The 27,305-nt window shown below is 37.3% G+C and overlaps 1 protein-coding gene across 1 annotated transcript in view; it reads left to right on the top strand.

Annotated features, from left to right (window-relative positions):
• LOC142336741 (uncharacterized) overlaps positions 1 to 27,305 on the top strand; it is a 76,994-nt gene that overhangs the window by 14,627 nt on the left and 35,062 nt on the right. Inside the window, exons 4-11 of the mRNA XM_075385650.1 lie at positions 1,085 to 1,232; positions 14,846 to 15,106; positions 18,660 to 18,684; positions 20,145 to 20,284; positions 20,630 to 20,731; positions 22,366 to 22,532; positions 25,117 to 25,228; positions 25,927 to 26,026. Coding sequence (XP_075241765.1) covers positions 1,085 to 1,232; positions 14,846 to 15,106; positions 18,660 to 18,684; positions 20,145 to 20,284; positions 20,630 to 20,731; positions 22,366 to 22,532; positions 25,117 to 25,228; positions 25,927 to 26,026 — 1,055 coding nt within the window. The remainder of the gene's footprint in view (positions 1 to 1,084; positions 1,233 to 14,845; positions 15,107 to 18,659; positions 18,685 to 20,144; positions 20,285 to 20,629; positions 20,732 to 22,365; positions 22,533 to 25,116; positions 25,229 to 25,926; positions 26,027 to 27,305) is intronic.

Genomic DNA, 27,305 nt, shown 5'->3' with positions numbered 1-27,305 from the left:
GAGTGGACATCTAAGACAAGTGAATTATCTCAATCTCGAGGAGACAGTAATTTTGAGGCTAACTCAGGCAATACAAGATAGATATCGTGTAGGAATCTGGCAGCTTCAGGAAGAAAAATGATTATATGCAAGATGCTGCCGGTGATCTGTCACGGACGAAACACTTATCTAAAAAAATTAGTTGCAATAAAATTTTCGCAACGTAAAACAAACATGAATCAGAGAGTTTTGAGAACCAGGTGAAATATTGAAAAATGAAGTTAGAGGAACTTTTTTCTGATGCCTTAGATTAATAACTTTCTGATGTTTTTCCCTTTTAATGATGCCAAATTATCTGTATATTCATTTAACAAGACATTCGAGAGTTCCTGCAATAAGTAGAGGTCTCAAGAATAGGTCCCGAAGGCCGAAAAATGTTTTTAAAAGTAAAAAAATGCTAACTTGTAAGATTCGTTAACAAAAGAGTGTATTTTAAAAGTTTCTTGCTAGAAAAAAATTTCCTACCAGTTCTTTCAAGATTTTTTGAAAGCCGATGCATCGTGTTGCAACATTCTGTCAGAATCTTGCAAGATCGTACAACAAACATTTTCTTTCAGACTAAAGTGGCTTCTTGACAACTTGAAAGAAGTTCTCAATTCGAAAACTTTTTTCCTTTTTTTGTACGAAACCAAAGAAAAGTCCTACTTTTCGTAGACAAACAATAGCAAAAATTCTGGATGATTTTAGACTCCATATACACTGAGAACCCTTCTTACCAATTTCATCCCTTCCTAACATCTCATTGTTAATAACTACTTGACAAAAGTTATACATAATTCAGCAATTCTTAGAGTTGATCGTACACATTCTCAACACTTTCATTACATTTACCGAGAAATTAAGTAAAAAAATTTCGGCGAATTTTTTAATTTTCAACGTTTGTTATCGTTAATCTTACATACTTTGCCATTATTGCTGGACCCGGCCCAGGCTGTGTGCGCTAGTGCAACTTCGAGCGCAAAATGATCTGGTGTGCGCTCGAAATGGTCTGGTTAGGACAATTTCGAGGGCACACCTCAGCCTGGAGAGTTGACATCTGTTGTAGGAAGAGTGCCCCTGTGAGTGGGTACAACAGAGACCTGAAGGAGGAGAGGGAGCAGAGGATGCAACAAAGGAAGCAGAGGGAGGAACAGAAACTGAAGAGGATATGGCAGGATGCACAGAGGAGTAAACAGGAAGCAAAGGAGGCAAAAGTAAGCAAACAAAACATGAAATTTGAAGTCGGGGCAAGATTTTAATTCCCAGGTGGAGGTTTTTGAGTGATTTTTTTGTAAGAAATGCGGTGATTGCGGTGAATGCGGTGAAAAAAAATTAATTCACCGCTATTCGTCTCCTTTCTTTATGCTCTACAACTAAGATTGAGGAGTTCTTTCCGTTCTTTCACAAAGCAGTCTCTTTGGTAGTCCAATAACAACAGTTCTGTGGGGGGGGGGGGGGTTGCCACTATGTGTAGGTTAAAAAATCAGAAAAAAATTTTTGGTTTTGCTTTCCTAGAAAACAAGTTATTAATTTGTACAAAATTTTTCGAGGTCGTCACTGTAGAAGGGATCAATATGACACAGTAAAAATTGTTTGGTTCTTTCACGTTATACCCCCCCCCCCCAACTTTTTGTGACTGGGGGAGGGGGTATTATCGGAAGAGGCTAGCACTCTAACACATAGCGATGTTTTCGAAGTAGGAAAATAGTGATGAACAAAGAAAATAATGCAGTAAATTTGGCGGTAGAGTTTTTTTCCACGGCATTTACCGAAATGGACACAAAAACTAATTCCTTTGCCCGGTTGGGCACCCTTGTCTACATCTTTATTAGTCACATCTTTTGCACCATCTGCTTACTGTCTTACCATTTAAATTGGACTCAATCCACTTATGGAGAAACATATGCGCTTATTTTATATTTTTGTAAGACTAGTGTTTTTTGCAATGAAACCTTAATTTTTAATAGCCGCCCTCATCTTCTCAGCCGGCTATTATAGCGCTCCTAATTTCTTTTTACAATTCAAAGAATTACTCAAAGATAACCATAAATTAGTGAAGGCACGTTTTGTTTGATGAGTATTTGGATGGCGTTTAAATGGATTTTCACTTCAAGTCTGTGGTACAATAGTACATTTTTAGTTTGAGTTCATTAATTTGGTGCAACCAATTTAGTTCAATTTCTGTTTAACTTAATTTAGTTCAATTTCCTTATTTTAATTTGTTCATTTATTCAGTTTAATTTTGAAGATCAAATCCGATGATTTCATACTTGTTAATTTGTTTATATCCTATGCATGATCTTTTGTCTGTTCACCTTGTCTCGTGATTGTCAGTTGCCGCAATTTAGTAATGTTATCTTGTGAACAAATTGTGAAGCATTTTTGTTAATCTTGCCTAATTTCATTCTTCTCAATTTCGTAATTCAAAATAGTTGACTCTCTCTCTCTTAACTAGATTTCAATCCGCAAAAGTCTAAATTCAGACGCATCTAAAATTTGGTATCTTTCGCTAAGCGAAATACCCGATAGTTAGTCGAACGTGATTTCGCTCCGCCAAATCAACCTAAACTTTGTAACTCAAATAATCAATATTTGAATAACAAAACAAAGCCTGAATTCGCTCCGCCAATTCACTCTTAAATTGGCCGAAGTAAAGAACGCTAATTGGCGCTACGAAACAATTCAAATCTACAGATTGCAAATCTGTATGACATGGCGCAGCCAGCTCGAGAATCGAGAAAAACACCGCTGTCGATAGAGCCATTTTGGGAACAACCAACCTCAGACCCACCAATCAGATGGGAGAAATGGAGAATTCAATTAAAACTAGCGATTCTCGCTCGCGAGAACATAACTATAGACACATTGCTTCAACCCAAACCATCGACAGTTCGCCTACCAGTGGAACCGAAGTACGAAATGCCGATTGACGACACAACCGAGGAAGCAGAAAGAGAACGTAGAGTAAGAAACAACCAGCTGAAGCTACAATGGGAACTAAAGTGTCAAAAAATAACCGAAGCGGGAATACTATGTGGGGAGCGTCCTTGGAATTTGTGCGATCAGAAATGCGTGTCCCTGTTGTACCTCAGTATTGGTACTGAAGGAAGACGACTATTAACACAAAAATTCCCGCACGATAACATTTACGATTTGACTACTCTAAAACTCTGGGAAATGATGGAGATTGCCTTTATCCGCCCAAGAAACATCACATTTGATCGATTTGTGTTCTTCTCTCGGAAGCAAAAGAAGGGCGAGACTGTAGAGCAATTCTACAGCATCTTAAAAGAACTAGCTGAAAATTGTGACTTTGAAAACCGTGAAGAAGCCATCATCAGGGACATTTTCATCACTAACATGCTAGACGATGACATTCAGCGAGAGCTTCTAAGTGACACAGTCGAACCAGAGAGGGCACTCAGCATTGCAGTAAACATGGAAATGGGTAATCAGAATCAGCAAAGAATTTCATCCAATAACGGAGCAACTGGCAGTACATTAAACACAGTACACCAATTCAATCGATTTCGCGGCGCGGGAGTACGAGGACCTCAATCAAGCAGAACAGTCACAAACCGTGCATCCATTGGTCAATGCCGTGGTTGTGGTCAAGTCTGGACACCTACACATCGTCAGGTTTGCCCCGCAATGGGTAAGAAATGTAATCACTGTGGTTTGCAAAACCACTTCGCTAAAGTTTGTCGTCGAAGACTTAATTCTACGAGAAACTCTCAACAAACTAATCGCATTAACAATATAGATACGGCAGAAACATCTATCCAAAATTCTAGTCAGGAAAGTCTAAACGTCAATTATATCAATTATAATACGCAAATCAATTCAGACTATGATTCTTCGGATGATAATTACGTTGCCACTATTGAAAATACGAGTTCCCCAAATTTGACACTGAAAAACTTAACACTAACAATTGGAAACACAAACTGCGATTTACTTCTAGACTCTGGTAGTGGTTGTACCATTATTAATATGTCACTCGCAAGAGAAATAATGTTCAATTGCGCTCAATCACAATGGTCGGAGAAAAGACCATTGGAATTGAAGTCATTTTCTAAGGATATCGTCCAACCTCTTGGCACTTTGAAAACGCCGGTAAAATGCAATGATTGGAGTATACAGAAGGCAAAAATAACAGTTGTATCCGATGGATTTAGACCAATATTAGGACGGGACCTTTTTGACCAGTTAGGTATTACAATTTCTCAGAAGCCTTGCCCGCAATCTGAAGTTAATAATATAGATCCACCTTGTGCAATCAAGAAATCAATGGCACAGGAATTTCCTGATTTGATATCTCGAATTGGGAAATCAAAAAACCACACGGTCAATTCAAAATTTCACAAAAATTATCGAGTAATACATCAAAAAGGACGAAAAGTACCCATTCACCTCCAACCGAAAGTGAAAATTGAATTAGAGAAACTGTTAAACGAAGGACATATTGAAAAGTTAAACAACTGCTCAGATCAATTTTTCATATCTCCGATTGTCATTACGGTAAAAAAGGATAAGTCAATCAAAATAGCACTTGATTCAAAAATCCTAAACAAAGCTATTCATAAAAACAAGTATCAAATGCCTAATATAGATTCGCTAATTCAAACGATTTCGCAAACACTGTCAACGGCGCCGCAGGAGCCTGCTTATTTCACAACTCTTGATTTGCAATACGCTTATAGTCAATTAAAGCTACACAGTGATACGGCTCGCCATTGTAACTTCAATATAGTCAGTGGTGATATGACTGGCACATATCGATTTAAAACTGGATTTTACGGGCTGACGGACATGCCGGCGGAGTTCCAAAAAGCTATTGACTGTACCCTAGCCGGTTTAGAAAATACTTTCTGTTTCCTAGATGACATTTTGATCGTTAGTAGAGGTGGAATCGAAAAACATCTTCAATTAGTACGAAAATGTCTAATAAAACTGGATCAGGAAAATTTACGCATAAATCTGGCAAAATGTCATTTCGCAAAAGAGAATATTGAATGGCTCGGTCATAATATTACGCAGTCTGGTGTAACCCCACTTTCAAGTAAAACAGATGCAATCGGAAAATTATCGGCACCTACTAATCTTAAAAAACTTCGCTCTTTTATGGGATCTGTACATCATCTTGGAAAATTTATTCCGAATTTGTCACAATTATGTTACCCCCTCCGACCATTGCTTAAGAAAAATTCGAAATTTCTCTGGACGGAAGAACACGATAAACAGTTTTCTTTAATAAAAGAACAAATTACGGAAACAACTGAAAATAAACATTTCAACCCGGATTTGGAAACGCGAATTAAATGTGACGCCTCGCGTAAGGGATTGGGATGCGCATTGGAGCAACGAACACCTAATGGGTGGCATACTGTAGCATTCGCGTCGCGATTTTTGAACTCTGTTGAAGACAGATATAGCATAAACGAACTAGAACTTCTGGGTGTTGTTTGGTCAGTGGAACACTTTAAGTATTATTTATACGGCAAACCCTTTACTGTGATAACTGATCATAGAGCCCTTCTCTCTATTATGAGAGAAAACAGATCCAATAAATCATATAATAGTAGACTGACACGATGGGTAGATCGTTTACTACCATTTGAATTCTCGATAGATCACCTTCCGGGCACAAAAATGGGATTAGGGGATTATATATCTCGCGACCCGCATCAACAAGCTGCTAATATATCCACACACGACGAGCAATTCATTGTAGCTAAATTGGATATAATTAAGCGTAGTGCGAAACGCTTCTTATTAAATGCTGAAAATTACGTCGATTTCGCAGCGAGAAATCAATCTACAAATTGCGTCGTAAATAATCCAAATTCCACTAATAACTTATGTAGTGATTTCGCACCGCGAAATCCAGAACATTCTACAAGCACGCAAATTGACGACTCAATTAGCGAATTAACGATAAATAATTTAAATTCCATCCCCAAAATCGAAACAACTAACATTCCTCACTCGCTTTTTGCCTTAAACCCACCCACCGAACAGTCACACTCTAATCTAAATCACTTTCAACGCATCGCAACAAAATTCAAGAACGTCTATATGATGTCTCAATCACCTTCTGACGACGACACACTGATGACTGTAAAACAATCGACCCCTTCGAGAGTCCGATTTGCAGAGGCGGGGCCTTCTACTGTTCAAGCGGCACCTGTGACCCCCATTACACCTACTACAGATACAACAGCCACTTCGCCTTCAGTAGACGACTTGTACATGGATTCCTTCAACTTCGCGCTTTCAAAAATCTTCTCAAGCTCTCTCTCATGGCCAGCCTGACAACAAAGGACGCGATCTTGAAAGAGATTCGCGACTGCATTTTGACGTCCAATGAAGATAGATGCAGACAAATCTCATCCTACATTCATTCCTTCTGGAAGGACTTACACGTGAAGAATGGGTGTGTTTGCATAGACGACAGAATTGCACTCCCACATGCTATCAAGGACGCGTATGTAGACGCAATCCACGCAACTCACCCTGGCACATGGGGAATGACGGATATGGCAACACACGCGTGGTGGCCATACATGCACAGGGATATTGCCACCAAAACAGCAAAGTGCAACCCATGTGTCAAAATTGGTAAAAATTTAAAACCTATTATACCAGCAAATAAATGGACACCATTAAAGCTATGTAAAGTTCCTAATGAAGAGATTCAAATTGATTTTGGAGGACCCATTTATAATGAGAAAAATCAAGAGATTTATTTTCTTGCATGTATTGATCGATTTTCGAAATTCCCAACAGCAAAGGTATTTGATAGAGCCAATGCAGATAATATTTTAAAGTTCCTTCAAGAATATGTTTTGCTACACGGTATACTCCGCGCGATTAGATTGGATCAGGCTAGATGTCAAACGGGGCATCGAGTTAAAACATTTTGTAATCAAAATAATATACAGCTAATCGAGGCGCCAATACACGACCACAGAGCTATTGGTTTGGTTGAAAGACTCATTCAAACAATCAAGAATCGCTTAGCCTGTATTAAAACGGCGGCGCAAAATCAATTTAACATGAAAGCATCAATAAATTCAATAGTTTATCAGTTACGAATATGTCGTCAAAAGACTATTGGAATATCACCTTTTGAGGCACATTTTGGCAGAAAAGCGAATACACCATTAAGCAATATAACAACTAATCCAGATTCAAAAACTTTAACTTACAAAAGTATTCTTAACAAATATTTAGATTTGGAGACTGTCAAATGGGACCAGCTCATCACAGACGACAATTGGAACAATGAGGAGCGAAGCGACATAGAAATGGAAATAAACAAGGACAAACTAGGCAAAGAGGCAATGAAAAGACAGAGGGACGACCCAAATAAAGAATCGAGATTAATTTCTCATCCAGATGTTGGCCAACCGATACCAAGAACAGAATCGTCACTGGAGCTCAAATTGGCAAAAAAAAACCACAAATAAAACGATCAAAGAAAAGTCTCGACGGTCTATACGACGTACTTGCACCAGGATCGTCAGTTATTAAAACAACCGAAAACACCTCAGTAATCAAAGAACCGGGCAAGAGAGAGGTTACAATACGGAATTCTGACCTCGCAAAGTTCGGCACAAAGGCGGAACGAGAAACAGATTTGCAAATATATGCAAATAGACGCCCGAAAATCCCCACGGGAAAAACAACTGAGGAAATCATTCATCACCATGCAAAAGAACTACGAAAAAAGTTAGAAGGTGGAAAGAAAATGAAACACAGAAAAGTGGCAGATGACGTCAGCACAGTGTCGTCCATTCACTCTAACGTAACACGCGCCCTCAGAGTAAGAATGCCGACCAAGCCAAAGAAACAACAGACAACGGCGCCGCGAAATCAAACCACGGAGTCAAATAACGATCCCGCAGTGCCAATGGAACTACCGACTTCAAGCATCATTATCGCGGAGCCACCAAGCAGACCGAAAAGAAAAGCAGCCACGAAAGCATCCGCAGCGCTAATTCCTTCAAAGAGAAAACGCTCTGCCATTTCAACAACAGAATCGGATGGGTCTGTGAATCCAATTCAATCATGCCCTCCCACAACACCAAGTACTTCAGCAATTGGAAAACAGAAGAGACGGCAAAACATTAAAAAACAACAAATCGAAAACAAGTCCATAATCTCTGCAATACAAACGGCTGCAGCGCAATCCAATCAAGAGGAGTCAAACTTCACAGTCGGCCCATGCTCCCCAACAAATTCCTACCCCACTCAATTCTACGTTTCTCCGAATTACGAGGAACCAGAGTTGTCTATGACAGTTGGCGAAGCGGAGAGGTATTATGAAAGCGAAAACGAGTAATGAGTAAAACTGACTATTCAAAACTCTGTCTAAAACATTACAGTATTAATTATTTAACAAGTACATATTTCTCACTAATTTTCTGATAAATAACATGTTATTTATTTCCGCCAAGGGGGAAATGTGGTACAATAGTACATTTTTAGTTTGAGTTCATTAATTTGGTGCAACCAATTTAGTTCAATTTCTGTTTAACTTAATTTAGTTCAATTTCCTTATTTTAATTTGTTCATTTATTCAGTTTAATTTTGAAGATCAAATCCGATGATTTCGTACTTGTTAATTTGTTTATATCCTATGCATGATCTTTTGTCTGTTCACCTTGTCTCGTGATTGTCAGTTGCCGCAATTTAGTAATGTTATCTTGTGAACAAATTGTGAAGCATTTTTGTTAATCTTGCCTAATTTCATTCTTCTCAATTTCGTAATTCAAAATAGTTGACTCTCTCTCTTAACTAGATTTCAATCCGCAAAAGTCTAAATTCAGACGCATCTAAAATTTGGTATCTTTCGCTAAGCGAAATACCCGATAGTTAGTCGAACGTGATTTCGCTCCGCCAAATCAACCTAAACTTTGTAACTCAATTAATCAATATTTGAATAACAAAACAAAGCCTGAATTCGCTCCGCCAATTCACTCTTAAATTGGCCGAAGTAAAGAACGCTAATTGGCGCTACGAAACAATTCAAATCTACAGATTGCAAATCTGTATGACAATGTCGTTTCCGGAATTCTTCCGGCTATGTTTTTTTTTAAGATCTGTTTACACATTTTCATGATTTTTGAAGTCAAAATGGAGTAGTGATTTTGGTCAGGCCGAAACAGGAAGTGGAGCGAAAAAGCGAGTGGTTTTGCGGCGTGAATTTTTTTTCACTCTAATTTTAAAGTAGAGTGTGAAAATGGTGTTTGAAAAAAATTCGGTTTCTCAGTAGTGGTTTTTTGTTCACATGCGGCAATTTCACTCTGATTTTTATTGTTTTTTTTCGATTTTTTGGATCAGATTTTTTTCTAAATGGTTTTCCCAATCCATTCACAGCTCATTCTAGGCCTAGTTTTTCGTTTGAATTAAATTTTCATTTCTCGCTAGTGGTTTTTATTGTTCACATGAGGCATTTTGACATTGATTTTTTGTTTTTTTTTTCTTATTTTTTGATCTGATTTTTTAAAAATGGTTTTCTCAATTCACTCATAGTCCATGCTAGGTCTAGTTTTTCTGTTTAGTCAATGAAAATTCTTTAAATTGTACGTCAGGACTTGTCCTGCTATGTTTTTTTACTTCGTCGAACAAAAAAAAGTGTTTCGCTTGACCTCTTTTTGCCGCTTTTTCAGCATTTTGCATGTAATCTTTGACTTCTCTAGGCTAGTTTCTCTCTTCTCTCATTCTGCTAAAAGTGATTTTGAACATCAGTTGCTCAGCAAAGCAATTAAAAATGAAAAGAGTACAAAAAATTGATGTCAGAAATAGAAACGGGATAAACCCATAAAGCCCAATTTTAGATGCCCGCTATTTGAACGTCGTTCCTAAAAGTCCAGTTCCTAAAATTACCATCTCTAATGCTTATTGTTATTGATAGTAGCCCCTGTAGCTTTTCTGTTAGAAACAGAAGTATGTTCAACTACGAAATGCCATCAAAAAAATCGGACTTAAAAAATGTTTTTGTACAAAAAATTTTTCTTTTTCAATATCTTTTATTCTTTCAATCCCAATCAGGCTTATTGGAATCAACGACGGCTATTTTTCGGCAATCTGCCAAGTAGGTTTATCGCTTTCACCGTATTCAGAGGTGGAAACTACAATCCTGGCAAGCATTTACTGCATTCAACACAATGCTTAATTTTTAGAAGAATTTTCTAGTTTTAACATCTCGACGTGATTTTAGTCTGCCGCGGTGTGTCCATAAACAAAAACTGCTTTTCTTAATTGTTCCCGAACAAAGATTGTAGTAGTTATATTAGTTCTGTGTTTTTATGGGATTTTTCAGTTGACCAATTTTTCTACTGGCCCATTTGACTTTTCATCCTCAAAAACGGGAGAAACAGGTAGCACTCAGACAGCATTAAATTTTCATAGAGCCCTATGCCTAACAATAGTCTAAAAATGCGATCCAACGAACCTGTTTTGCGGAGACAATTTTTTGGGGGCAAAAAAACAGTTCTGAATCTTGAAAACTTGAACTGTTTTTTAATCTTGAATACTTGAACTGACCCCACCCCTTCCCCGCACTCACCCCATCACACCTCCAGTTCGCTCTCCTCTACCTGGGTTTGGGAACCTCCTCTCGTACAGCCCACCCACCCCCTACCCTACTCCTAGTTGAGATCAATTCGTCAGACGTTAGTTGCCTATGTTTTTATGCTAAATTTTCAATTGACTGTTTTCTGCTCTTTTGTTCTCATTCTGTGAATTCTCAAGTGTTTTTCTACTCTTAACTTCTTAATTTTTGATGGATTTCAATTGCTCTCATTCCCACTAAAAATAATTGCTATCATGAAATGTAATTGCAAGCAGCTGATTAGCAAAATCGTTGTAGTTTAGTGGGTAATAATTAGTTGCTCTCAAACGAAGTTTGTAGCAATTATATTAGTCCTGTCGGTCTTTTTTTGCGATTTTTCGCCTGACCGATTTTTCGTCTGACGATTTTGACTTTTCGTCCTCAAAAACGGGATAAACAGGTAGCGCCCAGCGGGCATTTATTGCTCTTAGAGCCCTTCAAATCTGTTTCAGCTCAAAATGTTTTGCAGACTTATACTTATACTTATGGTGTTAAGGGCGGTTCTTAGAGGTTGAAGACACCCCCACTGTTGACCCCACCCCTCTCCTATTGCCCCACCCACCCCAACCGCGCTAATGCTCCCCAGCCCAGTGATGCCCCCCAATCAACCCCCAGTGACCCCCAAACCCCCCCCCCCCCCCTCCCGTGGCTAGTTACTGACGAACAACCGCTTGCTAAAAACGTAAATTTTTACCATTTTGAAATTTTTTTAAGCTTCTTGAAAAATTTTTTGACATTTTTTGATTTTTAGCAGCCCTAGGTGTCAAAGAACCTCCTCTAGGGTTCGATAATAGGTTACTGCGTTGTTTCTAGTTGTAATGGAATGGTTTCAACATTTCAATATCACGAATTTTAGCAATTTTTTGACAAAACGTGCAATTTTTTTTCAAATTTTTTGTTATTTTTTTCCTATTCAGTTCTTTCCAGACCCAGGGTCAGAAAACATACTAAGGGGTTCGATAATAAGTTACTGACAAATTTCTAATGGCAGTGGAATACTTTTTCAACTTTTTACTTTTACAAATTTTAGCAGTTTTTTAGATTTTCAATTTATTTTGAAATTTTTTGTAGTTTATTAGAATTTATCAGCCTCAAGAGCCAAAGAACCTCCTATAGGGTTCGAAAATAGATTACTGAATAATTTCTAGATTAAATGGAATGTCTTGCAAGATTTTAACGTCACAAATTTTGGCATATTTTTGATGTTTTTTGCCATTTTTTTTTTCAATTTTTTTGACATTTATAGTCATTATTCACATTTTTTGAGCCTCAAGGGTCAGAAAACCTACGTTAAGGTTTCATAATAAGATACTGGAAAATTTTTTGTTGGCCATGGATTAATTTTCAACTCTTTAGTATCACAAGTTTTGGTATTTTTTTAAACAAAGCTTGCAATTTTTTGTCTTTTTTTAGTTTCCTCTGGCCTCAAGAGACACGGAACTTCCTCTAGGGTTTGATAATATTTTTTTGCGTAGTTTAGAGATGTAATGGAATGTTCTTCAAGATTTTAAAATCAGTAATTTATAATTTAATTTTTATTTTAATATATTAATCCTGTTTGTCCTTTATGCAATTTTTCGCTTGGCCGATTTTTTGTCTGACCAATTTGACTTTTGTCCTCAGAAGCGGGATAAAGAGGTAGTGCCCTGTGGTCACTAAACCGTGGCTAGCTGTTGACGAAGCCAACCGCTCGCCGGTCGTTTGAGAGCAATTCGCCTGACGTTAGTCGGTTATGTTTGTTACTGTTGTCCTGGAGAACTCGGGATCGAACCCATTTGATTTTATAAGAGCTTACACGATAAAAATTGTGCCTAACAACAAAAATTTTGTATCTCACAAAAATAGTAAGATCTTATAACAATCTTTTAAGATCTTGTTAGATAAGTATTCGAAAAGCTATGAGTCATCTTTTGATGAAATTTTTATCAGATCTTATACGATAAAAATTCTTAAAATTTGGCATGTTCTTCAAATTGAAGACAATTCAGATTTGTTTTCAAGCAGTACGATCTGATGAGATACTTATCAGATCTTATAAAATAACACTTCAGCAAAACTACATTATTAGCATATAAGATCTGAGAAGTATCTTATCAGATGTTACACGATCAAAGTTCACGTAGGGCAGAATTTTTTTCGTGTAAGACCAGATAAGATTTTACACGATAAAAATTTTTGATAAGCATCTTATCAGATCTTACACGATAAAAATTCCAGAATCACTGGGGTTACTAAAAATATATTAGTTTCATTCGACCTCGCAAAGAAATATACCTAACATGACGTAACCACTGGTGCCTACTATACAAAAAAAGTAAAAGAAAAATTGTGATGAAAATTTAGGTGTTTTTAATCTCAGAGATTTCATTGGACAGCTCATCCTACTAGTGGGAAAGTTGTTAGAAAACTTAAAGGTAGGTATTTTGTTTTGAAAAAACAATTTAAACTTTATTTGCAACTGCAGTCTCGCGAACACTTCAAGAGAAATTCAATGGCGATAGGGATAGTTCCACTTCAAAAAAGGAAAAAAAATTAGAAGGAAATTTTTTTATCAAAATCAGTTTCCAAATCACAGACAGAATAATTGTTGTAAGCAACGTCTTAAAATTGTGAAAGATTAGGAGCCGCTGATAGAAGTTGACTGATTAGCCTCTGTAACACTAAAGAAAATTTTTTCGTTGCGTACGATGGATGATTGGAGCGACAGATAACACTGTAACTTGTTTTGACCGTTGCAATGTAATTTTTTGCCACTGTTGTAAAAGAAGGAAAGTTTATACCAGCTCATATTGAGCTCATTTGATGTTTATAGAAAAAATGCTATCTGAAAACTGGACGCCTGTCCAAAAGTACTGATTTTATACCACTTGCGTTTTGTGCCAAGACTTTTCTCATATAGTTCCATTGCAAATGGGCGTATCGCGAATAAGTGTGTAGAAAACAATTAACCAGATTTTTTTGATTGCTTAAAATCTTTAAAAATTATGGTCTAGGAAATTGTTACAAATAAAATGGTTCTCTCTTTTTTGAAAAGTTATTTAAAAAGGCAAATTACCGGGGTGGGCTATAAATACTTAATTAGAAAAATTAACTTAGCGTCAGATTAGTGAAAAAATTTCTACGGGTATTTTAGCAATTGTCTTTTGCTGCATAGAATTTTTGTGGACTGTATATGATTTGTAGATAGAATAATATCAATTGATTGCAACGTTCGCTCGGAAAAATTTCAAAACCGCCTTAATTTGACTCGCAAATTTTGTTTGTCAAAAACAATCCGTCTTGATGAAAACTATCTCTCTAATGTTATTGTTCTCAGAGTATTTAACACTTACCCTCTTACGAATTTCTGGAGCTTTTACAAAAACCAATACTGTGGAGTTGAAAAAAACAAGGCCGCTTAATCATCAACAAAAACATTTATGCTTTGTTTTTTTTTGTTTTGCTGAGGTGACATCTGCATAAAAACAATAGACTCTCTTTTACTAGTATAAACCAGTTTTTTATGGGAAATAAGGGATCAAGTATCTGCTCTATGCCGCGTTCACTCTTTGCAACCGTTGCAAGAGAGACCGTTTCAGTCCCTTCCTTAATCATTAAAGTCATTATTCTGTTATTTCAGCAGAATTCGGAGATCGGGATACTTTTAAACACCAAGGAAAGTGCAATTTGGTAGACAATTTGCCTTAAGCATGTTTACTCACTTTTTAAGTTGAGTGTAATACGACGCGGTTTGAACTTTCGTCCTTTAGAAAAACAGAATTTTGATTTTATTGAGTTTTTATGAGTAATTTATATCTGTCTATAGTTTGATGTAAAGTAGAGAACACTAGAAGTAGAACTACAACACGTAGATAAAAAGAGCAACATTCCTGCAAAAAACGCAGAAATGATAATTACGTTAATTGAGTTTTGTAACCTTTAAATGATTAGTAATTGTCTGTTGTCAACGCTAAAGTCTACATTTAGACCGGGCAAATTGAACTGTTGTTATGATTTTTGACGCGGCGGATAAATCATTAATTATACTTGAAACAGACTGAATGATTACTGGTTTTCAACGATGTATGATGTAGTGAATTTTAGTGCTTCGGAACTGAAACACACTGGATGGTGACATCGGATAAAAAGTGTAAATTAGACAGAAAAAAATGCGGTTTAAAAATGCATTTTCAGTTTTCAACATTTTGGAAATTTGAGAATGTTTAGTTGGAGCGGAAGCGTCAGAATGACCTTCGAATGCAAGAAATCAGAGAGCAGTTAATTGAGAAGCAGAAGGAAAGACAGAGGAGCTATAGTGAGATGATTCAGGAGAGGAAAGAGGCAGAGAAGATGACACAGTTGGAACTGGAGAGGATCAGGAAGGAAAGTGAACAAAGGAGACACCACGGGTACTGGTTGGGGGACAGACCCAACTTCCCATCAAACACAAACACACTAAGCAGTAGGCGGGCTACGGCAGACGCGTCTGTAAGTGTTTGGTGTGATCAAACAATTAACTTAAAAGTGTGGACAAATTATTAATTGAGAAGCTTAACCCAGGTTGAGGTCCAGACCCAAATGGACTTCTGATCAGACCCAGTCGAGCGCACACCCGTGTGTTCCCAGACCGAAATTACAGGGTCTTTTCGGAAGTTCGAGCGCACTACGGTCTGATCATGGTCTGGAGATGGTCTGATCAGAGATCATTTTGGTCTGAAAAAGTCTGATCATAGGCGGATTCGAGCGCACTTGGGTCTGATCAGAGGCAATTTCGAGCGCAATTGGGTCTGATCATAGGCGGATTCGAGCGCACTTTTGTCTGGTCAGAGGCGACTTCGAGCGCAATTGGATCTGATCATAAATGTCTTCAAACGCAATTGGGTCTGATCAGGGACCATTTCGAGCGCATTTTTTTTTCTTTTTTTTGTTTTTTTTACTGAAAGATGTTGGCTCTGCCATGAGGCAGCCAAAAAGCAGCTTTCTGATCAGAGACTCATCTAAAGTCCGATAGCTCTGATCAGAAAAAAAGAGTCCAGCAGATAGCTGAGGCCGGTCCCCTATAGAAGAAATTTTGATCAACTGGTGTCTTAACTCATCCATTGAGTCAGAATTATAAACTAATCGGTACACTAAATACAATTTGTTCTCAACAGTTGGGTTTTGTTTTCTTTAGCAATACTTTTAAAATTGATTTTTCCTTATATGAATTAACTACTGCAAACATCAGTTTTTATGAAATGAATATATCATAGCAAAATTAGAAGATTTTTTTATAAGTAAAATCTGTCTCTGGTCAGACTATTTCGAGCGCACGTGAGTCTGATCAGAACCGGTTTGGAGCGCACTTCAGTCTGATCATAAATAGCTGCAAGCGCAACTGGGTCTGATCATAACTGCTTCGAGCGCAACTGGGTCTGATCATAGTCTGATTAAGGTCTGGGCAATGGTCTGAATTTGAGTCTGGACCATGGTCTGAAGATGGTCTGATCAGAACACCTTCGGTCTGAAAAGTCTGGTCAGAGACTTTCTGTGTCTGGAAAGTCTGATCAGAGGTCACTTGGGCCTGGAAAGTCTGATGAGGGTGAATTTCCCTCTGGAAATTCTGATCAGAGATAATTTCGGTCTGGAAAGTCTGATCAGAAGCAAATTTGGGTCTGGACCTCAACCTGGGAATGGATTAGGTTTATTTTATTAAACTGGATAAGTTCAGTCAGGTCAATTTAATTGAGAATAATTGAGAATTAGAAATGTAGACAGTTTCCTTAAAAATATTTGTTTTCGACAGTTTAAAACCGCGGCAATTGTTAGTTTTTCTATGATCGTTATCGGTACACAAAAAGACGAAACTTCGCAAACCAACCTGTCTTAGACTTTCTGGCTTTTCTTTCCATCAATTTTTTTTTCATTTTTAACAACAGTATGTTGACAATAAACATGAACAATTGATTTTCTTCTAAGCATTTGCAATTGTGTTTTTGTCTTCAAAGAGGAAAAAACAGTTGACCAATGAGATAAAGAGGCCTCACAGCTCACTACTCCTTAAATGTGCAATTATGTTCCAAAACTGTTTAAAGACATAAATTGAGTTGTTCAAGAGTGGTTTTTGAAGTTTGAAACCCCACCACCTCACCCCGCTTCTCTTGATTAATTTTTGTTCTGGTTTTTTGACATTTTGTCCTAATAAACGGGCTAAAACGAATTAAAAATGAAAACTATCTCTCTCTCTCTCTCCCTCTCGTCAGTTTGAGCTTGGTTGCTGAAATAGGGGAACGACTTGCTTCAGAACTCGGTGGGCACGAAATTCTATGCTCGAGCAAGTTTGTGCAATTGTTTACATGATACTTTCAACTATACAATATTTTTAAGTTTGCCCTGCAGTAAGCATGTTGATTTTTTAATTGCTCTCAAACGAAGTTTGTAGCAATTATATTAGTCCTGTCGGTCTTTTTTTTGAGATTTTTAACTTGACCGATTTTTCATCTGACACTTTTGACTTTTCCTCCTCAAAAACGGGATAAACAGGTAGCGCCCTGCGGACATTAAATGCTCTTAGAGCCTTTCAGCTCTGTTTCAACTCAAACTGTTTTGGAGACTTATACCTATGGTGTGAAGGGTGGTTCTTAAAGGTTGAAGACTCCTCCACTGTTGATGGCCTCATTATTGCTCCCAACCCCCCACACGAGCTGTTCCCCCCTTGTTAAACCCCATGAGCCCTCGGTACAACCCCTCCCCCTGTTTTGAGCTACTGACGAACAACAGCTCGCTAAAAAAACGAAAATCTATACAATTTTTGCACAATTTCCTTCAATCTGTTGAAAATTTTTGTCAATTTTGTGATTTTTACTAGCCCTAGATGTCAGGGAAATTCCTCAAGGTTTTTTTAATAGGTTACTGCATAGTTTCTAGTGGTAATCGAATGGTTCCAATCTTTTAACATCATGAATCTTAGTCTTAGCATTTCTTTGACGAAACGTGCAATTTTTTTCAAATGTTTTGATGTTTTTTTTCCTTATTCAGGATTTTCCTGACCCAGGGTGCAGAAAACCTCCTAAAGGGTCTGATAATAAGTTAATGACAAATTTTTATTGGCCATGGAACAGTTTTTCAGTTTCAATGTCTTTTGACTTTTCGTCCTCAACAACGGGATAAATAGGTGGCGCCCTGCGGGCATTAAGTTAGATTTTCAGCTCTGTTTCAACTCAAACTGTTTCAGAGACCTATATTTATGGTGTGAAGGGTGGTTCCTGGAGGTTGAAGACTCCTCCACTGTTTATGGCCTCATTTTTGCTCCCAACCTCCCCCGCGCGTTGTTCCCCCCTTTGTTGAACCCCATGAGCCCTCGGTACACCCCTCCCCCTGTCTTTGGCTACTAACAAACAACAGTTCGCTAAAAAAACAAAGATTTATACCAAATTTGCGCATTTTTTTTCAAGCTGTTTGAAAATTTTTGTCAATTTTGTTATTTATGTTTGCCCTGGATGTCAAGGAACCTCCTCTGGGTTTTTATAATATATTACTGCATAATTTCTAGTAGTAATGAAATGGTTTCAATAATTTAACATCAGGAATCTTAGTTTTTTTGACGAAACATGCATTTTTTTCAAATTTTTTGAAGTTTTTTTTCTTTTACAGGTCTTTCCAGACCCAGGGGGCCAGAAGACCTTCTAAAGGGTCTGATAATAAGTTACTGACAAATTTTTATTGGCCATGGACCAGTTTTTCAATTTCAAAAATTTTTGCAATTTTTTGATGAGAATGAATTTTCTTTCTAGTTTTTTTTGTCGTTTTTTGTCGTTTTCTTTTAAAATTTTTGTCGTTTTTTAGGTTTTTCAGCCTCAAAAGCAGCCTGGTTATGTTTGTTTTTTTCATTTCATTAAGAGAAAAAGAACTCTATTCTTTAGCGATATTATACAATACTGCCAAAATATGTTACATAAATGTCACTTAAATGCCGACTTTTTGCTATGACAATCTTCGCAATATTTTTAGGTAACCCAAAATCAGCACTGAAGAAGTTGATTAACAGTGATTCTTATTTCAGGCATCTTTATCATCAATGGATAGAGGTTGGTTGTATCTTGACTTTGTTCTAATCGATCACTACTCTTTCTGTTTTTTTGGTTTATTTATTACCTATGACATCTATAATAATTAAAGACTTGTTTACTGGCCTTGACTCCAGGCATCGTGATATTTGATACAGCCGCGAGCGTAATCAATAGCATTACTAAGTTTTTTTTCTGTATTCACCCCGTCTGCACGATGTAGCCAATAGTCTAACCTTCCCCCGGAAAATTAGCGTACGCGGCGTTTAGCCGACAACAAAAAATGAGAGATTTAGCCGATAATTTTTAATTGCTCCCAAACGAAGTTTGTAGCAATTATATTAGTCCTGTCGGTCTTTTTTTAATGCGATTTCTCGCTTGATCAATTTTTCGTCTGAAGCTTTTGACTTTTCGTCCTCAAAAACGGGATAAACAGGTAGCGCCCAGCGGGCATTAAGTGCTCTTAGAGCCATTCAGCTCTGTTTCAGCTCAAATTGGTTTGGAGACTTATACTTATGGTGTGAAGGGCGGTTCTTAGAGGTTGAGACACCTCCCCAACTATTGCCTCCACCCCCCACCGCGCTGTTGCCCCCCCCCATCAGCCCCCGGTGCACCCCCCCCCCCCCCCCGTGACTAGCTACTGACGAAGCCAACCGCTCGCGGGTCGTTTGAGAGCAATTCGCCCGACGTTAGTCGGTTATGTTTATTCTAACTGGTCGGTAAATCGCTAGTTCATTTGACCATTAACTTTAATTTGAGGCTGGTTAGCGCTCCACTCGGCCTATTCGTGGGTGCAGGGGTCAAAGATTGGGAGGCTTCAATTACGGATAGACCTTCGTTGCGCTTGTTGATAAAAAACATAATGTTTGCCCGCGTACGAAATCCGTTTTAAGTGACTAGCTACTGACGAAGCCAACCGCTCGCCGGTCGTTTGAGAGCAATTCGCCCGACGTTAGTCGGTTATGTTTATTCTAACTGGTCGGTAAATCGCTAGTTCATTTGACCATTAACTTTAATTTGAGGCTGGTTAGCGCTCCACTCGGCCTATTCGTGGGTGCAGGGGTCAAAGATTGGGAGGCTTCAATTACGGATAGACCTTCGTTGCGCTTGTTGATAAAAAACATAATGTTTGCCCGCGTACGAAATCCGTTTTAAGTAGGCCAGTGACGTTTTCAGTAACCTACTTAGCATCTTTTCCGTAAATTGTTGGCTAATTTTCTCATTTTTTAGTTGTCGGCTAAACGTCTTGTCGACCAATACAGCATCCCCACTCCCTTGTTTCCCGAAGAAAATGACAAGAAAACTAATTTTTAAGATAGAAATCAAGATAGAAACTCTCAAGATAGAATTTAATTAATTAAATGAGCTGCAAAATTGCGTGAATTTGGCAGATATTACTTGTTATGCTAATAGCATCATAAAGGTCTGTAGATTGAATGAATTATTTCCTTTTTATGTAACTGGACGTTTGATTATTATAGAACTGGAGTTGCTGAAGGTTGGGAAGCGGAGTAGCAGGTACTTATCTCTTCCAGATGGGAGAGGGGGAGGATCAAAGTCTACCAGTCCACGCTTTTCATCGCCCGCTGGAAGTCAATCCAGCCTCATATCCAAATCACTGGTTAAACTGTCTATTTACCCACAAAAATATCCCCACGGAAATACCCCCCCCCCTCATTTGACTGTTAAAGAGCGCATTTGTCAATGCTTCTGAGATTTATTATTTACGCAAAACACTTAACATACAAAACTAAACGGTGTCAGGACAATAACACCCAATGTGACAAACTGCCCAAAAAATACCCCAGATTTCATCCTCAAGTTGAAACTACCAGAACCGAACAACACAGCAAAATATCCCACGGAAATGAGCCCCATTTGACCGCTTTTTTAATTATATATCTTCAGATCTGGAAACCATTTTCAGAGACATGACCTCGCCCCCATTTGGGTAACTAATTTTCAGGTGAAAGGGAAACAAGAGAAAGGGATTTTGTCTGGAGATGAGAAATCCCCGGCTCCAAGTCCGACCAATATTACCAAAAGAGATAGCAGAGGTCCCTCTAAGGTGAGTCAATGCAATACATCTAACAGTGTCAGTGTAATACATCTGAAAACGGAGAAACCCGAGTGGGAGATTCTTAATTGCTCAGAACGAAGTCTGTAGCAATTATATCAGTCCTGTCAATCTTTTTTATGCGATTTTTCGCTTGATCATTTTTTTGTCTGACGCCTTTGACTTTTGGTCCTCAGAAAATGATAAATATGTAACGCCCGGAGGGCATCAAGTTCTCTAAGAACCTTTTGGCTCACTATACTCTAAGTATCTAAGTATGCAAGTCACAGCGCCAGTCTTGTCAGAGCTATTCGCATATATATTGCTTTCAAATATATTGAACCGACCACGATTACCAGAAAAAGACATTGCTTTAAAGCAGTTTTAAAATTAAAAATATTGTAATGGTTAACTTTATGGAAGCATTATAATTGAAATCATTATGATCAAGAGGGTCTAAAAACTTCATGTCGATGAAAAGCAAATAAAGAATCACTAATGCCAACAAAAAGGACGATATCGGCATCTCATGTCTAGGTCCACACTTATGAAAAGACAAAGCTCGACCAAAATGTAGTAAAAAAAGAAATGACTCGACTCATATGGGCTATGAAAAGAAATTTAATTCTTTCTGGACTTTAGCTCGACTCAGATTTGTTACCAAAGAATTTAACTGGAACCAAAATTTTTAGCTTGACCCAAAGTGAGGGCAGGACATTAGCTTGACCCAATGTTTAAATAAAATCTAGCAAGGTCTTTTCATGGGTCAACTATTAGTCTTTTCATAACCAAAGTCCAGTCAAGGTCTTTTCATGAGTCCCCCATTAGTCTTTTCCTAAGTATGCTTTTTACCACAAATATTTTGGGTGCAACCCTTTTGATCACTACTGCTTATGATGTAGTCAACATGTATTCACCTCCATCTTTACGATTCTGAAGATAAACCAATCCTTCAATAACCTGCATTGTTTTAAAAAAGATTGTTCATAATTTTGGAAGGGAACGCAAACTCAAAATAGCCCCATTTTTTTCATGACTAATGGGAATAGGTTAATTACACGTTAGCCACCTGGTATCATTCAATCATCTATTGTGGTAATAAAATCCAGATGACACTATTGTGGAAAGACCTTAGATGACAAGAGTTAACAAAATTTTTAAGATTTGGCATTTTTCCAATTTTTTTTAAGTTGGACTGCTCTGGACCAACGCCGTTTATTCTTGCTCCGGTGCTGCTTCGGTTTGTACAGAAGCAGAAAAAATCTGAATTCTGAAAAAAGCACACTTATGAAAATACAAATGGCGGACCCATGAAAAGTCCTCAACTTGACTTTGTTGGTTGTGAAAAGACTAATGGTGGACACATGAAAAGACATTGCTCGACTCTAATTTGTTATGACAGACTCTAGCTGGACACATGGAAAGATCTTAGCTGGACCTTAACTGGTTGCTGGACCGTCTAATTATAGTCAATACCCCCCCCCAAAGTCTTTTTATGAGTCTGCACCTAAAAAGACACTTTTTGAGACGTAAACCGTTAAAAGTGCAATATATTTAACAGCGTACTCTTAGTCTACTTCGAATTAGGACAACTGTAAAAAAATACTAGTAATGAAGTAACAACAAAATTTGTTGTTTTCGTTAAGTTGCCGAGGAAGACTAGCAAGCGGAAGGCGTCCTCTGGCTCCACTCGAATGAGGATTCGAAGAGCTGTGTCTGTGTCTCTGGGCAGATCTGAACAAGAGAGAAGATCCCGGTCAGCTCCCATCGCCTTCTCAGAACTGGCCAAGAGACTCCTGTATGCCAAGAGACGGTAAGGCAGTTAAAATTTTGAGGCAGATATTTGAAGGTTAAAAAGAAACTGAAAATTAAAATAACCGATGAAAATTTGTGTCATCAGAAAAATTTGTTTGAGATTTTTATTCTATCTGAGGCTGCCCAGGTTTAGTGGATCGTTCATCAAAACAATAATTGGACATAACCAGTATAAGTCTAGTTTTTAATTGCTCCCAAACTACTCCCGCTAAATGCTACTCCCGCTAAGGTTTGTAGCATTTATATTAGCCTTGTGTTCTTTTTTATGATATTTTTGTACTACCGACTTTCGTCTCAAAGTTTCTTCGTCTTGCCATTTGATTTTTTGTCACACGGGATAAACAGTTTTCGCGGCGGGCTGTTTACATTCAAGAACGGTCATCTTGTAATACCTTTAAAGAAAGATCAGTTCATTTACCCCGGTTATCTTTTAACAACCGCTCGTACCCGTACTAAACAGGAAAAATTAGTACAAATAAGTAAGAAGATGTATGATCTTATAACAAACTTCTATAGAGCAAAAAAATTCATTACAGGTTTTTTCAGGATCGGTTCGAAAGAGAGTTCAATTTTTCTTGTTGATGATGAGACCTGACGCCACGTTAGCACTTTCTAAAAAATGCTCATTTTTATCTGGTCTTCAGGCAGAGCTCTCCAGTCAATATTTAGCCATGTTCAAAAACATTTTTGTGGAAACAATTTACTTTCTTCAATATATTTATTTTAAGTGTACTTTTGAAGAGAAAAAACGAGTTACTTCATTCTGTACTTTTATTCATGGCTGCCCTTAATTTTTCAGCGGCTATGATAGCACTCCTTTTTTCAAAATCCAAAGTGCTTTGAAGAATTCTATTGGTGTGCTGTCTTTTTTTAAGATCGTTTCACAATTTTCACGTCAATGAGAATTCAGTATAGAGTGATTTTAGTCACACTGAAGTAGTAAAGGGATCAAAAAATGAGGCGTATATTTTCGCAATTTCACTTTAAAAGGAGTGATTAATACGGCGTGATTAATTTAAAAAGGAATGATTAATTCTTCTGAATTCTTTTAAAGTCATTCAAATGCGTTCTAATTAGGCCTATTTGCAATTACAATTTTATCAATTGGCAGCAGTTATTGCTTTTTAATAGCCGCGTCAGCAATTCCAGGCGGCTATTATTGCTCTTCAATTTTTTTATCGTCTAACAGATTGTTGTTTCGTCTTGACCTGACTTCTTGGAATTAACTTTTTCAATGACGTCAGTGACTACTACTGCTTTGCAGTTAAAATTTGTGTTTGTGACGTCATTTCTGCTTTTAGGCCAATTGCGTGATTTACCTCACTCAAAAAAATGACTTCTGAACTCACTTATGGAACTTAAAATTTTATGAACATTTACTAGATGAAAATCAATAGTGCGCATCTAAGTAGTGCCAAACTTGTATGCCCTATTTCTTGAGTATTAGAGTGTGGTCAGTCTATATCTTATTTTTTTAGTTGTTTCAATTCAATGTTGGCCACAAGCGTATATCGCGGCTATTTTCTGGCAATCTGCAGTCTATGTTTATGAGTTTGACACTTTATAGTCGTAACAAATAGACAGAATTTGATTGATTTTCATAGGTATTTTATTTTGTTTCTTCATTTTAAAACTTTTTGATTGTTCTGACTTTGACACTAATTGCTTTCTAGAAAAATGGTCATTCTGTTGTTTTTTTTTGGGTTGTCATTTTAAGGTCACTTTGCTGTTTTATCACTTGATTTCCTTAATGGCATGTCTTCTCAGTCAATAGGTTTACATAAATAATATGAGTTAATGGTTAGATGTCAAAGCTATTGCTTTTTATGAGTTATACGCTGTTCGTTTTCAAAGATATCTGTGAACTTTTGATTTTCTCATGTACTTGTTGCACTTGTAGCTGTCTAATCACTTATTCTCAATAATTACAGATATCATTGGTGGCCAATGAGTTTTTATCTAAGTTAAGCAATTCTTTCAGTGCGTAGCTAATGCTTTCGATGACATTTTAGTACCTTTAATCATCAAAAAGTTGAGGCCGGTTCTTTGGTTTTTAAGAAAATTGTTTGTATTTTTGTTTTATTTATTATTTGGTCTCATTGATGACAGCTTTCATTGTTTGCCGACGAGGAAAAAATGCATCTAATTAAATGCATAAAGTTCACAGGAGTCGATTATTTGATTTTAAAGCTTTCAAAAACTGAAAATTGATTCTTTAGTCTAGCATTTTTGTTGACTTTCTTGCGGTTTTGTAGCTGACTCTTATGAAATTACGTTTCTCATTGGCCTTTGCTTCAATTTCTAGCTAACTTTTTCATTGACTGAGACACCGTTTGTATTTGAATTGTTTTGCGTGAATATATGTGAATTTTCTAATTTCTTCCAATTTCCTTAGTTTTACCTCAATTTTGAGTTTGCTGCCATTGACTCCAACTAAGTTAATGCATTGTGTACCCATTCTAAGAATGCGTGCGGTCAGTATTTTCATTAAGTAATAAAATTATTTTGTTTAGCCAAACATGGAGTCCTTTCTAAGGCCTAAGCGTGGAAGGTTTTTGAATAACGTGAACATTTGTGTTTAGGTATTCTGCGATGAAACTGAAGACTGCGGTGGCCAAACGTATGCGTACTCTGGCTCTGGCCGAACAAAAGTCACCCCAAATTGCCTTCATGCCAAAAGTGGATTACGAAAAGGTGCATTTTTCATATCCGGGGTCGAATATTATTCAGCGCTTTTCTTACATAATTTCAGCGCATTTCTTACAAAACGGTAATAGTTAATGTCAGATCAATTTAAAAGGTACCAACTATTTGAATCAGTGCCAAAAAGCGTTCAAACCCAGTGAAATTAGTTTAAAAATACGCTGAAATTTGAATGCATTTCTTACAAAGTTTCAGCGCATTTCGGGATACTATTATGTAAGTTTTGCGCTGAAAATTTTAAAAAATACGCGCATTTCAGCACATTCAGCTCATTTCTTACGTAATTTTAGCATATTTAGTGCATTTGTTACAAAATTTTGCGCTCAAATGGCGCTGACATCTCGACCCGGGATAGTAATTAAAATAGTATTGAAACGAAAACTGCGATGCAGCATTTCTGAAATTGGTGCGATGTGTCAAATTAAAATATTTTAAGTCTTTTATGAATCTTGCAACGTCTCACATTCTGAACCACTCTGCTCTGACTTTTTGTAGTGAGTTTTAGTGATCTCAAGAGTCCTTTTCTGAGTATTAGAAGCTCATTTTAGAGCTTTTTTCAGCAGGATTCAAACCTCATGAGAATTTTCGCAGCTTCTAGAACCTTCTTCAACGAATCTTGCATGTTTTAAATTATCTTGCAAAATTTGGATCCACTGAAGACTGGGGTAAAAATTGAGGTATTGTTTCAGCCAGTGTTTGCGTCTATAGACATCGACAATATCCTCGACTCAGACATGGACTCTAGTCTGATGTTGAAGGCTAAAACCTACAGAGAGATGACAGATCCAAGTAAGAGACATCTGGAACCCAATTTAAAACTTTCACGTGCGCATTTTAAAATACCCAAAGTCTGCAGTGCCAGAAGTCAAAATGCCAGAAGTTGCTACTTAGACAGAAGTTGAATTTCGTTGACTTTCGTCATTTTAAAACGTGCGTGTTTCGTGTTTTAAGCATGGTTAAGTGACTCTGCAGAAGTTACTTCGAAATTCTGACTTAATATCACGAAACGATGAACGCGGTTCTCAATAAACGCCAGAAGTTCTCAGTGACTTCAAGCAGAGTCCCGTAACGATTACTTATAGCTCCTCGACTTATGAAAAGACAAGGCGGGAGACACAAAGTTGATATGAAAAGACCAAACTCGACTAAAATAGTCCATGAAAAATTTTAGCTCGTCTTTAGTGGTCACATGGACTGTAGCTGGATTCAAATTTTAGCAGCTGGACAATAGCTCGACCCAAACTTTAAGGCATTAATTTAGCTCGACCCTTTGAAACGACCCTTCGAAATTTTTGATGTCCAGAAAATGTTAATTGAAAAGGAAATGTTCCATTATAAATATCAAAAGTTTTCGTAATCAGAATGACTGAAAATGAATCCACTGAACTCATGGTGACCTAGTCTACTACTATTAATTTAATCAATCTTAGAATGTGATGATAAATGGGTAACGCACAGTGGGAACAAAGATTCATTAGAGGACCTCATCAAACTTTACTGGACTTTCATGTGCTTGGGGATTTGAAGCTTCCAGTAAAACCTAAATTACTGATTAATAGCCGCCCTCATCTTCTCAGCCGGCTATTATAGTGCTCCTATTTTTACGACTCGAAGAGGAGTATTGGAGGTGTCCTTTTTTAATCAATTTTTTTGGAGTGATTTTTGAAGCGGGAAATGAAATGCGTGAAAAAATTTGGCGTGATTTTGGTGCTGAACAAAATTGAAGACCGGAGCGAAAAGAGAGTGGTTTTTGTTCGTACCGCTGTTTTTGAGAGAGCGAGAAATTGATGTGTGAAAAAATTTTCTCTAAGCTAGCGAAATTTTTTTGTTCACGTGCGGCATTTTAAAGCATTTTTTTTTATTTGTTTTCGTTAAGAGGTTTGGTTATGATTTTTGTTTCAATTTTAGGCTGGTTTTGGTAGTGGTTTGAAGGTTTCTGGAAATTCATATGAATTATATGATAATTCGGTGGTTTTTAATTGCTCTCAAACGAAGTTTGTAGCAATTATATTAGTCCTGTCGGTCTTTTTTTTATGCGATTTTTCGCTTGATCAATTTTTCGTCTGAC

The sequence above is a fragment of the Convolutriloba macropyga genome, chromosome 3, assembly GCF_964194025.1.
Source record: "Convolutriloba macropyga chromosome 3, txConMacr16.3, whole genome shotgun sequence".
Taxonomy (NCBI): Eukaryota; Metazoa; Xenacoelomorpha; order Acoela; family Convolutidae; genus Convolutriloba; species Convolutriloba macropyga.
This window is presented reverse-complemented; position numbering and strand designations above follow the sequence as displayed.